This window comes from Mus caroli, chromosome 1, assembly GCF_900094665.2.
Source record: "Mus caroli chromosome 1, CAROLI_EIJ_v1.1, whole genome shotgun sequence".
Classification (NCBI taxonomy): Eukaryota; Metazoa; Chordata; class Mammalia; order Rodentia; family Muridae; genus Mus; species Mus caroli.
Window position 1 is genome coordinate 14798429 of NC_034570.1, and position 17373 is coordinate 14815801.

The 17373-nt window shown below is 42.8% G+C and overlaps 1 protein-coding gene and 1 long non-coding RNA gene across 2 annotated transcripts in view; one reads left to right on the forward strand and one right to left on the reverse strand.

The window, feature by feature from the left end:
* Positions 1-7491, reverse strand: part of LOC110300669 — a 41258-nt gene extending 33767 nt beyond the window's left edge. Inside the window, exon 1 of the long non-coding RNA XR_002378596.1 lies at positions 7321-7491. This is a non-coding gene — a long non-coding RNA (uncharacterized LOC110300669). The remainder of the gene's footprint in view (positions 1-7320) is intronic.
* Tfap2d (transcription factor AP-2 delta) overlaps positions 5362-17373 on the forward strand; it is a 55212-nt gene continuing 43200 nt past the window's right edge. Inside the window, exons 1-3 of the mRNA XM_021170917.1 lie at positions 5362-5919; positions 7015-7512; positions 10935-10995. Of these exons, the coding sequence (XP_021026576.1) occupies positions 5881-5919; positions 7015-7512; positions 10935-10995 (598 nt within the window). The 5' untranslated portion in view covers positions 5362-5880. The remainder of the gene's footprint in view (positions 5920-7014; positions 7513-10934; positions 10996-17373) is intronic.

Here is a 17373-nt window from a genome sequence, read left to right on the forward strand (position 1 = left end):
CCGTGTTGCCTGTCGGCTGTAAGGCTGAGGCAGAATACAGATCGGTGTTAGGCTTTTGACAAACAGCTCGCAGAGGGAGGGGGAGGGGGAGGGTCAGGCTGGAGGAGGGAGAAAAGAGAAGGAAAGGGAAATTTTAAAAATCAGTGACAGCCCTTAAACCGAAATGACTCGAGAGCCTGACAGAAATGTCAATTTTCCCTACGTTTTGTAAAGTCATCTTAAAAAAGAAAAAAAGAAAAAAAAGAAAAAAAAAAAAGAAAGAAAGAAAGAAAAGGAAAAAAGAAAAGAAATGTCCTACCTTTCTCCTCTGCAATTGGGAAACATTGGCCATTGGTTTGCTGAAGGTGAAGTGGTGAGACACAGGGAGAAGAAACAGTAGCTAGACACTTAAAAAGGAAAAGGGGAAAGAAAGAAAGAAAGAAAGAAAGAAAGAAAGAAAGAAAGAAAGAAAGAAAGAAAGAAAGAAAGAAAGAAAGAAAGGAAGGAAGGAAGGAAGGANAAGGAAGGAAGGAAGGAAGGAAGGAAGGAAGGAAGGAAGGAAGGAAGGAAGGAAGGAAGGAAAGGAAGGAAGGAAAGGAAGGAAGGAAAGAAGGAAGAAAGAACGAACCAGAAAGAGAAGTATGCAACTCACTAGAAAGGGGGGGGTGATATAGTGGAAGGACCCAAAGAGATGGGGGGCGGTCATGTAAATGAGACAAGAGATGGGGGCGTATTTAAATAAATGAAGAGATGGGGTCCATAGAAAGGAGTCATTTTAAAACACCTTTTGAACTGTTTGGAGCACTTTTCTCCCAACTTTCCAGTGGATAAAAGGGGGAATCCAGCAGAGGTTTCAGACTCTGTATGGGAAGTCCAATGTAGTTGTCTGTTCAGCCCTTGAAGAAAACAGTCTGTTCACTAGCCCACTGCAGCTGCAATGAGGGAAGTAGAGAAGAAAAGCATCATTGTAAGCCCATGGACCAAGAGAAGTTCCAGGTCATGAAAATCCTGAGAATTGAAAGTTAGAACCCCAGAGCAAGAGTACTAAAGAGAAACTCTTACACTTTCAAAGCTCTGGCTAGAAACCTACTCAGGAAGAATTCCTCAAAGGACTGGGAATCACCAAAGAGGGATACCTATGGGGAAATAGAGTCAGAGCAAGTCCAAAATAGAGCATTGAGGTCTTTCAACTGCTCTTTGCTCTAAAATTGCCAATTTTTTAATATTCATCTCAAATAAGTTATCACAGAGGTGAAGGGCAAAAAGGGATCCATAGATTTCAAATGAATACTTCTTGCTAATAGTTGTGTAATGGACATTTCAGCTACTGAGTACTCTGCTGCTCTGTAGGCTAAGCATCTCATCTACCTTTAGGATGTGCAGTGTTCTATTGTCCCCAACAAGAACAATTTAGAACCCAGGGGCTCTGTGGCAATGGAAAATGTCTCTTCTTTTGCACATTCACGCCTGGGTTGTGTGGCTATATGCACCAGTGGAATAGAATACACTGAACTCCATCCTTAGACAATGCACACAGATAGTTGTTTAAGGCATAACATTAACGGATCAATCTTCCCTCTATTTTCCTCTTTAAAAGAAAAAAAGAAGAAGAAAAGAAAGGAAAGGAAAGGAGAAAGGAGGAGGGAGGGAGGGAGAGCAGGCAAATGTGGATAGAAGAGGGCAGACTGGGAAATTAATTCCTTTGGTTAAATGAATCTAAGTGTGAGGGAGTGGTAGAAATTGCCCAAATAGAAGCTAGTACTGTGGCTCAGTAGTAGACAATATACAAAGCCTGAGTTTGAATCCAACACACACACACCATAAATCATGTTAAATAATTGCAATCATTACTCTGCTTTATTTAATATGACATAAACAAATTGCTTAGAGGAAGCCCCAAGTAGGAGAGGGAGGAAAGGAGGATGAGGAGGAAGAAGATAAAGAAAGCTAAAAATAAAATATTAAAATTAGGGACAAGAGCTGAGATATCTGTCTGCTAATTGTTTGCCAATCTCAAACTTACAGGAGGTACATATCCTTTTAGTGAAAATGCTTTAGAATAGATCCAAACTGAAACAAACTGCATGGTAGCCACCTACAATCTCAGGAGAGAGAACATCAATTTCTTAAACTATTCTTTCAGCTCTGAATCCTAACCAAGGTAATAATAATAATTATTATAAATAATAAATGGTGATTATAAATAAATATAATAATATATAAAACATTTTAGGGGAATCCCTTCTGTGATATGGGACAGGAGAACCAGAGAGAGGGGAAGAAAATCATGGCTGTTAACATAGACCTCTCCTTCTCAGGAGGTGTCAACTGGCAAGATTGTCTCACCTTCTTGTGTCCTACTTTTAGTAGGTATGCACTAGCCTGGACTCTAGCTGAGACCAGGATGTACACCACCAGTTTGCCTTTAGAAGGAGCCCCAGGCAGCCTGTCACCATGAATTCAACATGCTGTGGCCAGTTAATTCAATTATAACATCCCCTGGAGAATGTGTAGCCAATCACTCTCCAAGAAAGGAGCAAAACAGAAAAAAGGAGGAATTAAGTTTGCTCAAAAGCCCAGTCTTGACCCAAGTCAAGCAAGATGTCACGTATTAATTTCTCAAGAACGGGAGGGGGAGGTGTCTGAGAGAAACAAACCCAGTGGCTTCACATCACACACATCAAACCCACCTGCCTCAATGACGTTAATCATAAAAGGGGCACAGCAAGCAACGCCTAAGCAGATGGGAGGGAATGCTGACCAGTTAGTGCATATGGCACAGATGATTCCCCAACTATCCTTTGGGGTGAAAAGGCCTTTTGTATTTAAAGTTGTTATAGTTGGGAGGAAGCAATTGACCAACTGAAGTTCCCCCTTTGTCTAAGATGCTGATATAAAGAGTGGGAAGATGATGTAAAGAGGGGGAAGATGAACCAGCTCCAACAGAGCCTGAAAAAGTAGATCCTTTAGCAAAAAAGGTACAGATGTTCTCCTTCCTGTTCCATCTCCCTTGGATGTATTTAAATATTTCTCTCACTCTGTGGCCTTTAGTTTCTTCCTAAACCCAAGAGTGTTCAGCAACTAACATAAAGAAACCCTGAATTTCCTTTATTTGGGTAATTAAAAGTCACTCAAGGAAGTGGTGTAGGTATTGGGAAAGCAACAGAAAAGTACAATTGCCAGCAATTCAGTAATGTCATGAAGTATTCAGACAAAAGAAGCAGCTAGAAGGTACCCTGTGATACACAGGATATAAACTTAATTATCAAGAGCATCATGAGACTCATTGTGAAGAGATGTGATGTTGACTGCTGTCTCTGGAATTAGGAATAAGTAAATTGGTCAATGTTGCTCCAGAGCAAGCTGAGGCAGCCATGCTTTCCTAAGCCTTCCGGTTGTCCTAGAAGAGAAGGCTGTGCATCCATCCTCTCCTTGGACCTAAGATAAAAGTAAAAAGCCCTTCACCTTAACTGAAGACAGATGTTCCTGACAGTTGGGAATGTTGGGGGACAGATGGGTTTTATTGGATTGAGAAGGTAATATCCTTTCTTATTTGAGTGCAGACTTCTTATGAAATTAACATTATGCACCAGCACAACTGTCTTATCATTCACGAAAGTAGGTAGGGGGTTCTCCATATTCTTCTAGTGGGAATGAAGCTGAGCTTTCTCAGGGACAAGCATTCTGAGATAAGGTCACAGAATCAGGCTCCAGATCCTGTGGACTACTGTGTAGGATCCTATTATCTATGTTCACTGTGGATAAGCTATGAGAACTGGGCTCAGACCTAGCAAACAAAGACTCTAATGTAAGCATTTGGGGGCACAGGCTCTAAGCACCAACAATGTTCCTCTTCCCCTCCTACTTAAAGACCAAGTCCTATATTCTTCATTTTCATCCTCACTGGCCTTGCTTGAAAAGCCTTCTGATTTCAACAGTTAATGATTTGGAATTTCAGGGTGGGGAGTGGAGATAAGCCCATCTTAACAAGGGGAGCAAATATTGGCTGCTGATCCTGTGTGGAAGTGAGGCATCTTGGATGTCTATTGCAGACAATGCATTTTAATTCTTGTCATGTGTCCTTATGTATAGAGCCAATAGCTCTGAGTGACAGGCCCGGCTACTGTGTGTGAGCATGCCCTAATAAACCCTCCCATACCCTCAACCAAAAAAAAAAAAAAAAAAAAAAAAAAAAAGCCACATGTCTGTTTGCCTGCGGCTTGTTATTAAGACACCTTCTCAGCTTAAACACTTAAAAGGGAACCAAATGAAATAGCAATTAAGACTGAATTGCCCTGTCTATCTCTGAGATGAGCCAGTGGGGCCAGCTAGCCCGCCAGGTTTTGGGTGTTTTATTTTTTTCCCCCTTGAATAGGCAAGTTTGCTAATAAAACCTAGCAGAGCCTCTATATTTTGAGCTTGTTGCTATCTCTCTCACACACACACACACACACACACACACACAGAGAGAGAGAGAGAGAGAGTGAGAGAGAGAGAGAGAGAGCTTCAAAACACTAGATAACTCAGTGGATCAGCCTAAATTTTGGATGAAGTATAACTCTAAAACTGTTTGAAAGTTGAGAAACCTAGAAGAAATGGAAATAGGGTTGTGTGTGTGTGTAGGGGTGTGTGTGTGTCTGTGTGTGTGTCTGTGTGTGTGTGTGTGTGTGTGTGTGTGTGTGTGAGTGTGCGTTGCTGTTCCCTGTCCCTTTCCATCATCCTCTTTGTAAATGTAATGCAAGTATTTGGGGGCTCTTTAGGGGTAATGTAACTGCTTCCTGTTGTTGAATGGTCCATACTCCCACCTACCAAAATAGAAATAAGGAGAGACAGACAGACAGACAGACACAGAGAGGGACACAGAGAGAAAGGCAAACAAATAAAACAATAAAACAAACAAAAATCACACTGTTTACAAGAAAAGGGAAAAGAAAAATAGTAAAGGGGAAAACCAGGCTGGGTTGGGGAGTGAAAGACATTTACTTAAGTTTGCAATATCCTCACACATCTTTATTCTCATACATTTTTCCAGTTGTTCCACTTCTTTGTAACAGAAACTTAGGACTGTCCATCATGATTATTTATCTTAAAAACTGCTAAAAACAAAAAATGTTAGCCACCACCTGGTGTTGCCTTTCAAGGACGAAGAACAGAAATTCAATGTAAATATGAGAAAAAAGGAGTATTGTTTTCACTTGGAAGAAGGCAGACATCCCAACTGGGCAAGACTGATTCCAATGCCTGTTGGAAAAAAAGATCAGCTTTCAACATCCAGGGAGTGGAACCAATAGGAACAAATGCCCAGTCATGTAAAAGAAAGGTTTAATTAATATATGTTTCTGTCTGTAAGCTGCATGTATTGGGGATAGATTTCTATCTTCGCAATAAAAATGTGTAAATGCTCTCTGCAGAGATGCGACCTCACCTCAGTCGGTATAGAAAAGCATGATAAAGGTTGTGGAAAATGGATAAAAATGTTGAAAGAACCCCCAGTTCCTTATTAGGCGAAGATACAATATTTATTCCTTGTCTCATGGGATAAATCTCTTCTGCCTATTGTCCTCCCCGTTCTCACTGCTGATGCTTAATTTTCAAAACTTCTATATTACCAAGGGACCTACGACATCAGCCAAAGAAATTCTCAGCAAGTACAAAATCTGTTCCAGGGAGCTGCTTTTGTGCAGAGGGAAAATTTTGTTCCTACAGGTTTTTAAGTGGGTACGAGGCAAGGAGCTATCTGATCCGGGCAAAACCATTACAGTTTAGATCTCTATCTACGGAACATTTTTTTTTTTTCTTCCTTTAAAAAAAAATTGGAAAATACAAGAAGTTTTGGATTTTTTTTCCTGATTCTTTTTTTGGAGGGGGAAATTGCATCGTAAGCTTTTGGAGAAACCCATCATGTCAACTACCTTTCCCGGACTAGTCCACGATGCGGAGGTATTATTACTTTTTGTGTGTGTGTGTGTGTGTGAGCGCGCGCGCGTGAGTGTGTGAGTGTGTGGCGGCGGCGGTGGTGGTGGCGGTGGTGGTGGCAGCTTCCCCTGCCTCTAATCTATATTGGACCGTTACGTTTAATTATAATCTGGCTTTCGGGAGAAGTTACGGAAGGGAACGGGAGAAAGTTCGTTATGACATCTGTCGCCAGGGAGGGCAACTCTCCTCCAAGTTAAGCACCATTTGCAGTAATGAGGGAGAAGCATAATCCTAACAATAAGTGGGGACGAGGAGAAAGCTAGAGACACAGAAAGGATTCTCCGAAAAGCAAAGAAAGGGGACTGATGAGGGACAGTAGGTGGACTTGGGGGGGGGGGTGTGGAGAAGAACGCAGCGCATCCCTTTCAGAAGGGGTTTATTCAAGAAATGGCACACAAGTGGCTATGGAGGCGAGCAAGTTGAACAATTTGCACGGACTGGGATTTTTAATGTATATATACATTAAATGTATATACATATACATTTATATTTGTGGACGGTGATCTTTTTTATTTTTTATTTTTGAGCAGCCCAGGCTGAACACCTCCGCATGGCCAGGAGGCATTTCGGTGCTAGGGTCTGACTGGAGTAGCGATGTGCATCCTAGCGTTCTCTGCGCGTGGACTCTCTTGCTCCCCTAAGCCCCCAGTCACCTGCAAACCTTACTCCCAACGCCTAGCTCCAGGCACAAGTTGAGAATTGAAGGGTGTGAGTGTATTTGAGTGTGTGTGTGAGTGTGTGTGTGTGTCTGTCTGTCTGTCTGACTGACTGTGTGTGCATGTGTAATGTCGCCCGCACCTATATAGGGTGGGGGATTCCCCCCACCCCACCCCGCTCTCTCCACTGTGAAGACGAGGCCGCCCACCCCCAGTTCAACTGTTAGCGAAGTCTGCTTGGTGAAGGCACTCACTGAGTCCGGCTGCTCTCTGGAAGCCCAGCGCGCTCTCTCCTCCTAGGGAGAGTCAGGGAAAGCTCCCGACTCTGGGAGAGTGGCGCCTTGGTTGCAAAATGACAAACCTCAAGTTTTTCTGCTCTCCCCTTTCCCCCTCTTCCTTCCAGATACGTCACGACGGATCAAACAGCTACCGTTTGATGCAGCTTGGCTGTCTGGAGTCCGTAGCCAATTCCACGGTTGCCTATTCCTCCTCCTCTCCTTTAACTTACTCTACCACCGGCACCGAGTTTGCGTCCCCCTACTTCTCCACTAACCACCAGTACACCCCGCTCCACCACCAGTCCTTCCATTACGAGTTCCAGCACAGCCACCCGGCGGTCACTCCCGACGCCTACTCTCTGAACTCGCTCCACCACTCACAACAGTACTACCAGCAGATTCACCACGGGGAGCCCACCGACTTTATTAACCTGCACAATGCGCGGGCTCTCAAGTCCTCCTGCCTGGACGAGCAGAGGCGGGAGCTGGGCTGCCTCGATGCCTACCGCCGCCACGACCTGTCCCTCATGAGCCATGGCTCTCAGTATGGAATGCACCCAGATCAAAGACTCCTGCCAGGGCCCAGCCTGGGGCTGGCCGCCGCGGGAGCCGACGACTTGCAGGTAAATAAGCGTGCAGCGGGTTTGTCTGCGCCCTCCCCTTGCCCTCCCCCTCCCGCTCTCCGATAATGCTCTAGCTTTAAGTTTCTCTCTCTCTCTCTCTCTCTCTCTCTCTCTCTCTCTGTCTCTCTCTCTCTCTCTCACACACACACACACACACACACACACACACACACACATACTCACTCACACTCGCACACGAATTAGGAAAAGTCATGAAATTACAGGAGGACTGTGCCCACTGGGTTCCTCTCATTGGATCAATAGCTGAGGTCCCTTTCTGGAGCCAGTCATCAGAAGTCTTTTGTGAATCTAAATTTCTGACACTGAGAGGATAGGTGTGTGAGATCAGTGGAGCTGGGTCTGAATCTAGAGGTCTCAGAATAAGATTCCTAAAAGCTGAGGTCCACTCAATTGTATCTTCAGTTTCGATAATTTGCAGGGTCTCCAGCGTTGACCTAAACAGAGCCTTTAGGGGAGTCTCCTGATGAACGTCTCTCTCCGGGAGGAGAGAGGTTGTTTGTTCTCAAGAAATTGTTGGAATCATAAGCTTGAACCAAAGTTTCACAAGCATATCAGATTGCTGTGTCAAGCAAGTAACCACAGATGATGGCCTCAAAACAGCCCTAACACATAACCTGCACAATGCACTTCCCAAGGTACAGCTGTGATTCCCTGTGCCTGAGCATACAGGAGCCCGGCGGCGGGACTCTGTATTCTCTCCCTTCAGGTCTTACGTAAGATGCAACTCATTATACTGTCAAAAATGAGTAAACAAAGGAAGTAAGACAAAGAAAGAGAAAGCGGGAAGGAAAAAAGGAAAGACAGCAGGCTGAGAAGAAAGGAAGAAGAGGAAGGAGAGAGGGCAGAAACAAATTCAGACACTTAAGAGGCCACCACTTAATCAAATCACCTACTTCACACCGTTTCCACATTCATCGCCAAAACCAGAATTTTTAATTAAGTGGTTCCATTGTCTTAGACACATTTCAGATCAATAAACCCTGAGATCTAGACTAAGAACCCAGAAGAGTCAAACTGGAACTTTCTTAGAGTGGAAAGTACAACTCTGCCCGTGGCAAGTCCTTCCTTTTTCTGTCTGCACAAAATCTGCCACCTCCACTTTCTCCTGAAGACTGGGAAGATATTCCAGGAGCACAACTTGGAGACAGAAGAGATCCCTTGTTGCGCACAGAATATCTTGCCCCCTCCTCTACCCCTGAGCAAGAGATTAATTTTAAATTAAAGTGGAGGCCCTTACACTTACAACAAAGAGCCAGAATTACAAGATTCATGCACAAGAAAAAAGATTTTACTCCTAAAACGTTGACCTTATACACTTATATTCACAAAATAATTTTATACGCTTAGGACTTTTTTTTTTTTAACATTTTCCACAGGATCCCCTTATGTCTCAGGAGGGGGAAAATCTGCCATTCAATGCTTAGCTCCACTAAAACCTATTTACTCCTTTTAATAGCCACGTCTGTTGCTGATTTTTTTGTATCTGTACAAATTTTTTTTTCTGTGCCAGGCACAAAGCTGGGTATTTTTCAAAAGAGAGGATTAGAACATTTGCAAGCAACCAGACAAAGGCAGAATCCTGTGTAAAAGGACACCGTAGTTTATCCAATTTTCGACTTAGTGCCATTCAACTGGTCATTTATGCAATGTCATCTGACCAAACAACATGTTTTACTTATGAGGGGGGAAGGTTTGTTAAGTGATCAGACCAAGGTTTGTTTCTTCTAAGAAAATCAGCATCCTAACAGTGCGCCAGAGAGAGAGGGGAATTAGCCCGCTTCCTTGGAAAGCTCAGTTTTCTTTACCTTTTACACTTGAAATCTCTTTTACAAATCTTTATTTCAGCCCATCTCTTATATATTTATTATTTCTTTTATTTTTACTACTCTTGTTAGAGTAATATTACTCATACTGAGGAAAAAATCACTTTAAAATACTAGCTGAAACAGTGTGGAGTGTGATGTCTGCACGTGTGGTCATAACGACTTCTGTAGGTGTATGTCGGTGCATGAATTATAATATGTATGAATACTAGGACAAGCTTATAAATCGATAAGGTTATTCTACTCCTCTGGATATACTTGGCAGAATGAGAAAGAAAGAACCACCGCTATATTTAAAACAAGAAGCAAAGAGAGGAGGGAGTGTGTGGGGAAAACCTGTCTCTCCCCTTTCATTTCTTCCTTTTTAAAACATTCATCAGCATATGCCTCATTTCAAATGCAACAAATGTAAATATACTTTTCCCTGCACAGAATTTTAAGTGAAAGTCCAATGGTTTGGAGGGCGGTCTAAGTCTGCCTAACAGATGCAAACGGTCCTGTGGCTTCGGTTCCATCTTTGAGTCTCCTAAAAAGATTTGCTATGGCCAACAAAGGAAACTGTCACACCTTTTCCCATCACCGCTCTAATTTATGCTCAGGCTCCAAGTTTTTTTTTTTTCATATTGATTTGATAATCACTTTAAGGCAGAACATTTAAAATAAGAAAGAACTGGTGAGTAGGTTGAAAAGGGGGGTCTTACAGGCTTGCCTCAATATGGTGAAAATGGGGAGGTAAAAGGGAGCCAGGGCTGTAAAGGTTGTTTTGTAAAGTGGGTTTTTATTATGCACCGACTCTCTCCGCATTTACTTAACTCTTCACGGGCTGTTGGATAGGTTAACACCCTTCAAGGCCTCTTTCATGTCCAATACCTCGTTTGTTTGTAAAGGAAAATGAGCTTTTAACACATTTTGATTCTGATGGGGGGACGAGACAGACACAGGGAGAAAATTTTATTTTTCTTAATAAAATATTACTAAGCCCTTCCCAGTTTTCCAGCTCAAATGATCACTCAGAACCTTGGAAACCTAGGGATCGGTAGGGAGTGAACCTGAAGGTGTTTCCTCTACCAGGCCCATTTTGGATAGGATTATGTGATGCTCCTGCTTTGGGGGGTAAATGGAATCCTTCTAAGATATTCTGATCCCTCCATGTGAAATTCTTCCCCTTAGCTTCCAATCCCAGACTTGACACTTAAGCTATAATTTTCTTTACCCAGAAAGTGGTAAATATGCGCCTGTGTATATGTACTCTCTGAGACTCAAAGTGCTTCTCATTCTCTTACTCCCAAATGAAAAGCTCTTAAGCTTTCTAAAGTGTAACACTGGGGAGGGATGTGAAATGCATACCTTAAGATGAATAGAACTTTTAGATTGTAGGATGTGGGGGTATATATATATATATATATATATATATATATATATATATATAATCTGTTTGCTGTTACTCGTGCTCCAGCTCTAAGGTGCTTTGAATGGTCTCCTGAGAAGGGGTCAGGGATAGGCTAGTCTAAAATGCTTCACCCACATGGTCATGCCTATGATATTTGAATGCTTCTCTTTCTTTTTTCTTTTCTAAAGGGTTCCGTGGAAGCCCAGTGTGGGATTGTTCTCAACGGCCAAGGGGGGGTGATCAGAAGAGGTGAGTAGGAATACCTTGGTCTCAAGTATTCATTTCCAGACTGTTTCTTTGTTTTGAAGATCAGGGGAGACTTGGAGACATCATGTTCTTTGTCTGATGATTAAGAAAAGAATTATGTTAGTCAGTTATTCTAGGTCCATACATCTACATTAAAAAGCCTCCTTTCTTCCATTGACACTTAAGTGCTGGGTGAGTTCCACCTTCGCTGGGAGCTCTCCACTACTCCTCAGAGCATGGGACAGCATCAAAGTTAGGGAGAAAAATCACTGGGATAAAAAAAAAGTTTTCACACTTCTTTCCCTTCACCCATACCACATCCTGGAGCAGGATTTCTGGTTTCTTTTAGACCTAATGTGCCAGCCACAGCCTGGGTGTTTGGGGTGATGGTGTCAGCTATGGGCCTTAAGGGATTCTGTGAAAGGCTGTATCATTGAGGCTTTCAAGGAGGCTAATGAGTCACCAATATTGTAACTGCCTTATTATTATTTTTGAAACGTCCAGAACATTTCTTTCTTTAAGGGAGGGTGGGAGGAGGAGGTAGTGTTAATGTTAAGCGTACTGGATAAAGCTTTCTTGTTCCCATCTGTTGAGGAAAACATCTGAATCCAGAGAGTTCCCGTAGCATTGGAAAGGGGGGTGAGGGGAGAGAAGAGAGCTGTTGCATTCAGCTGAGGCACTGAAGGGAGCTGTATCTCAGATGTTCCATTTTGACAAAAGGTTTTGAACTATGACATTCACAGGGCCTCAAGGCAGTACAGATTTTTACTGGCTTTGCTGCTTAACTGTACCCAGAGCCTCTGAAGTTTATTTTTCTAGCATGCCCAGTAACCCGAGGAGTGCATGAGGCAAGAGGGACCAGCTGTTATCCCAACTTCATACGAATTAATAAGACAGCCTATTCACCAAAACTAATTCCTGCTTCAGGGCCACAGTTGTCTCTAGTAACCAAACTGCTAAACTTCTGATGGTACCAAATAGCTCCCTTTGTCCATCTCCATTATTTCAAAGCTAGATGAATAATTTGCTTTTGGGGGTGGAGGGGGGGTTGAGAAATTCACTCTTTGAAAACAGTGGAATATTTGGTGTGAAAACACAGATTTCATGACCCAGGATCCACTATAAACACTAAGAGAGAAAAGAAAGGAAGTTTATCTGTTGGAACTTGGCTGCTCCAAAAGTGTGTGCCTACACTGTATTTAGAGTTTAAAAGAATTACTCGAATCTGTTGCTTCACACTTTTGAGGCTTCAAAGCTAGTTTTTGGCGTATAGATATTGCTTCTTATAGATATTTAAAAGAGATACTAAGCTTTTCAAGATGGCTGAATGCAGCCATATTGAAATTATATGAAACAGAGGCAAGTTTATAAATGTTAAATTTAACCATTAATAACTTTTGGACAAATAAAACATACACCGTGAAAAGTGAGGGAGGGGGGCTCTCGGTAAGTCTTGCTGATTGGGGTTTGTTGGGAAGGAAAAACAGTAAAGGTGTGGCCAAGCGCTCAGGGCGCACAGGCACAGTGGTGCTGAAGGACAGCGCCACTAATTAGGGAGCGAAACCGGCTGCTAGCCGAGAGAGCTTTCCGGCGCACTTAGTATATTCTGTTTCGTACTTGCTAAAATGCCTCTCCCAACGCTTGACTACCACATCCAAATGATTGTAGCACAGCTAAAAGGATGAATTCCAAGTTGGACGCTGGAACTGTAGATGCTCTGGAGTCAATAAAGTTTCCAGGGATGGCCTTTCATCTGGCCATCCAAGAGGAGCTAAGCTTCGAGGTGTCTAAAAGATGCAAGTGCGCTTTTCATAACGCATCAGAACTACGGAAGTGGAGTTCCTCGGGTGAAGTTTTCTTGTTCTTGTGCAATTCAGTACATATTTGTTTCACATTTAAACCTTTTCTTAGCCTGGTATTTTAAACAAAGCGTTGATTGTTTAGGAGAAAAGTGCAATTCCCAAGGGAAAGGACCTGGAAATTTGGAGTTAAGCACCAACAAAATCTGTAGCCTCCACCTCTGAGTAACTCGGATCCAAGCATCTGAGTACGTTTGTCCATTTTCGCATGTCTTACAGGAAGGATGGGAGCAATCTGGACTCTAGAAAGATAAGGGGGAGGGGCAGGGAGAGTGTTTCTTGACTCTGTAGCTATCAATGTGCACAATATCCAAATGGATAACAAGGACTTTTATATTATGTCAGTGCTGCAAGTTCCCTCATGTCAAAATACCCAGAAAACACCTTCTCTTTATTGGCATGGTTGCACACAGAGAACTCTTAAATCAATAACTCAACTTCTCTCAGGTTCATCAGAAATAGAACATATTAAGTGTTAAGCTATTCCCTTCCCATCCCCTCCTATGGTGACAATACCGGTTCCTTTTCCAATCTGCAAGTTACAGGCCATCCTCTCTTAAAGTAGTCTTTTTGTTCCATCATTTTCTTTCTTTCATTAAGTTCTTGGATACGTTTATATTCCTGATGGTATCCAGCATTTACAATATTAGAAAAAAACATATTTACTTCTCAAGACCTCCCTCTCAGGTGTGATTTGAGTTAAGACACCACCTAGGTGTGCTACCTGAGAGGGTGTAGAAAGAAGCTGGCCTGTCTTGTAGATGGGTGGAGAGATGAGGACTCATTGGTCCCTAAATTTGTAGTAAAAAACAAATGTTATTTCTCAGACTCACTTTGGTGCCAATTACATTTTTCCCCCTGTAAACGAAGGCTTGATAACTGAAAGATAATGTAGACAGACCAGGGAGGCAGCAACGAGGTAATTACCACCTAGATAAAATATTTGCGGCCGCCTCAGAGGCCCGCTCCCCGCGCGCTCACTCCCGGTTAATGGTGTGCTCGATTTTGCCCGCAGCTCAGCCGCTCAGACCATCAGAACCAATAATCTTTACTTTACCCTGCACTCGCGTATCGATAGCTTCTTTCGCCTCCGGCGTTGGCTTTGATATGTTAATATTTCTGAGTAACAAATTCTGCAGAGATCATATTAATGTTGTTCGTACAGAGTGGAGCTTTGCCTTCGTTGAATATTCAGACAGTGGGTTTCAAAAGGCATCTCTCGAAGAAACGGGGCTTCTATTTACAGGAGTCGCCTATGTTTTTAATCATTAAAAAAAAAGAAAGAAAAAAGAAAGAGAAAAAAGAAAAAAAGAAAGAAAGACCCACTTCTTTTTTTCCTGGCGACTCTTCTGAGGCGTCCTGGGGGGCCCCTCCCGTTTGTCAGACACCCAAGCCCTTTTATTTCTCACAGAGTATTTAATAATAAAATAATGATGAGGACCTAGACGGTGACTAAGCTAATCATGAATGGGGTCAGGGTGGAATCGCAATATGGGGTTCACTTGAATAAAGGGCTCTAGTCTTCACATACTTGAGGAAAGAAGATAAGAACACTCAGAATTCCTGTATGTGGGTGGAAAGTGACATTTTGGCCCTGATCTCTTTTGTGAAGTCGGGATGGCAAACTGGAAAAAAAAAAAGGTGTGTGTGTTGGGGGGCGGGGTGGAGGATGAAAAAAGTGTAGAAGGGGCAGCGCCCTTGTTTCACTTTGTGATCATCTTCCCTTGCAGCCCCAGGCTAATTTCCAAAGCTTAAATACCACTATAGCCTCTGGGCCACGCTGAGTGAGAACCCACTGGCCACTTGCAGTCACAAGCACTTTCCCAATTGCCCTTGGCTACACAAAATACAAACTACTTTGAAACAAAACATTGTGGGGGGGGGGGGCAAGGAATTAATATAATTTGAACTCTGCATGCTTTAAGGGAACAGGGGTGTATCCGATCGCTGAGGTGAGTTGCTAGCCAAGACTTAGGCGTTTATACTGATGCAAACATTGTCCGATCTGATTTAATTCTTTTTACAAAATGCAGCCACCCTTTCTACCAGTAATGGATAGGACAGAACTGACACTTCTTGTATCTTTTGTGGACCTCAAGGCAAGGCGACTGGCTTGCTCTTCCTCCTTCCTCGCAAGGACAAGCTCCTTGCTTTGGTTTTTTAGTACTCTCCTGGGCCTTTGGTTGGACCTTGGGCTCACTCCTTCTTGCAGCCAGCGGAAGGAGCAAAATAGAAGGTAGCTTACTCTCTCCTTCCCTTTGTCAACATCCCATCAGTGAGCGGCTACCCGAATCTCTTGTAGTTATACTGGCTCAAACTCATCCATCTCTTTGGTTCTTCTACCCTTTCGAATGAAAATAGAGCAGATGACACACTGGAGACTTTATGGGCCTCCTTAATGCTAAAATGCACATACATAAGACTTGAATTCAATCTCTTTTCTGTGACCTCCAAAAAAACGCACGCTCCAAAGCATTGTTGGTTTGTTGGATAGTTATTTTTTTCTGAGAAAAGAAGGTGCTTTGCTACTTCCTCCTCCTCCTCTCCCTCCTTCTCCCCCCACCCCATTCTTTCCTGCTCAGGAAAATCACCAGGACCCAAAGTACTTCATGCTTTGGGGACTTCTAATGAATCCCTGAATCTCTAAACACATACCAGGACACACTATGAGACAACAGCAATCTATCTGGTACCCAGTTCCCTTTCTTTTGTTTGCTGAATGTAGCTCTGGCCTTGAAAATAAGCTACAGCTATTTGATGTAATAGCACCTGTAATAGCACAGTCTTGCTTCCGAACCGCACATTATGCTGCTGACACACCTCAAAGGCCTGCATGATGGGAGCGAAGTCCCCACTTCTTTGCTGTTTGAATACAATTAATATCTGCTGCCATAGGGGGAGGGGCTTCACACAGTCAGGGGTAGAGAGTTGATAGAGGGAAAAAGTCTAGATCCTACCCCACCTATCAGACAAGAGTACCACCTCAAGGAAATGAAACCGAAAAACAAACAGGGACAGGAAACTCTTGTAACCACTTACACATTTCAATGTGTCAGGGAAAAATAAAAAGAGCGATCACTGGAGATGAAAAAGGGGAGGAAAAAAAAATCCCTACCATTTGTATTTTTTTCATTTGAATTGTAAACATCTGTTTGGCTGTAAGGCGAACGGAACATTTATTTCAGCTCCTAAAATTTAGTCTAATTATGTCAACACCACTGTTTGGCAGAGCGAGGCGGTGCTGAGGTGCTATGACTTAGAGAGCTGCATGCTGAGGCCTAGGGAGCTGAAGCAAGCTAGAAAGTATTGATCACACCTGCAGAGGCTCCAGGGAGCCTCTTGGCACAACTGGATGTGTTCTTAGGGGTTGTTGTGACATGGAAAGTCCTTAGCGATAATCAGTGTTTTTGTTTTTAGTTTTGTTGTTGTTTGTTTGGGTTTTTTGTGTTTTTGTTTGTTTGCTTGTTTGTTTTTGCTCTGCTCTACAAGTCTGGGGTGAGAATAGGTTTATAGTGTTTAGCTTCTCATTAGGTATATGGTACAAACTATGGGTAAATGAATATACAACTACATAGCACTGATCCTGTGATGTGGCAGCTGTTCACCACAGAGTTGATGTTGGATATCATTACTCAGGCTGCTGAGCATGCATCTGTCCACTTCCTGTGACACCTCATCAGCTAGAAAGGGAAGTAGAACAGGTGTGAACACCTTCCATTTTTGAAGAGATGGATTGAGGAAGAAAGGGGTGTTCTTGCTAATAGGGCAAGTTCTTCTTTGTCACCAGTGGGCTTTTTTTTCCACCAACCTATGGTCTTAAGACAGAAGGATAGATCCCCCAGACTAACCAGGAGAAATGAAACTCCAGCCTTCTTCAGGCTATTCAGGATCTTCCCTAGTATGAAGGACAGTTTAAACCTGTGTTCTTTGTGCCAGGGGTACTCATAGCTACAGAATTTGGCTAACTTCTTTCTGTTTCTTAGACTGAACTGTGTTATTTATTTATTCATTCATTCATTCATTCATTCATTCATTTAAAAGGAGGACCTAGACAAATGTTTTTGAGATAATTCTTGACTGCTTATGTAGTTACTCACTAGAATCTACAATCCCTAAGAAACAGTTCTCTCCAAACTTTACAACACTGGCCTCTGTAGAAATATTGCTTCTCTATGTATATTGCTTCTCTATCGGGAGGATGAGAACTCCTAAGAAGTTCTGTATGCCCTACCTGGCTCTGTCAAAAAAAGGCATTCCCGGGTGGATTGCTGAAGAGAAAATCAGTATTTCCCAATATCTATAAGAGCTGAGGGGCATCAGAGGTACCAGGATGACCTTGAGGGGGAACACAGAATAACTACTGTTGATGGCTTGGTGTGATCCACTTCTGATTGTCCTCTGTTTTCTCATCAACACAGTTGTTCTCAGTTCCCTTGGCTAGGTTCTACCATGTCACTATTTCCCTTACAAATACAACACCCAGATTACATGACTTTATTTTTTTGTCTGCCCTCCTGGAAAG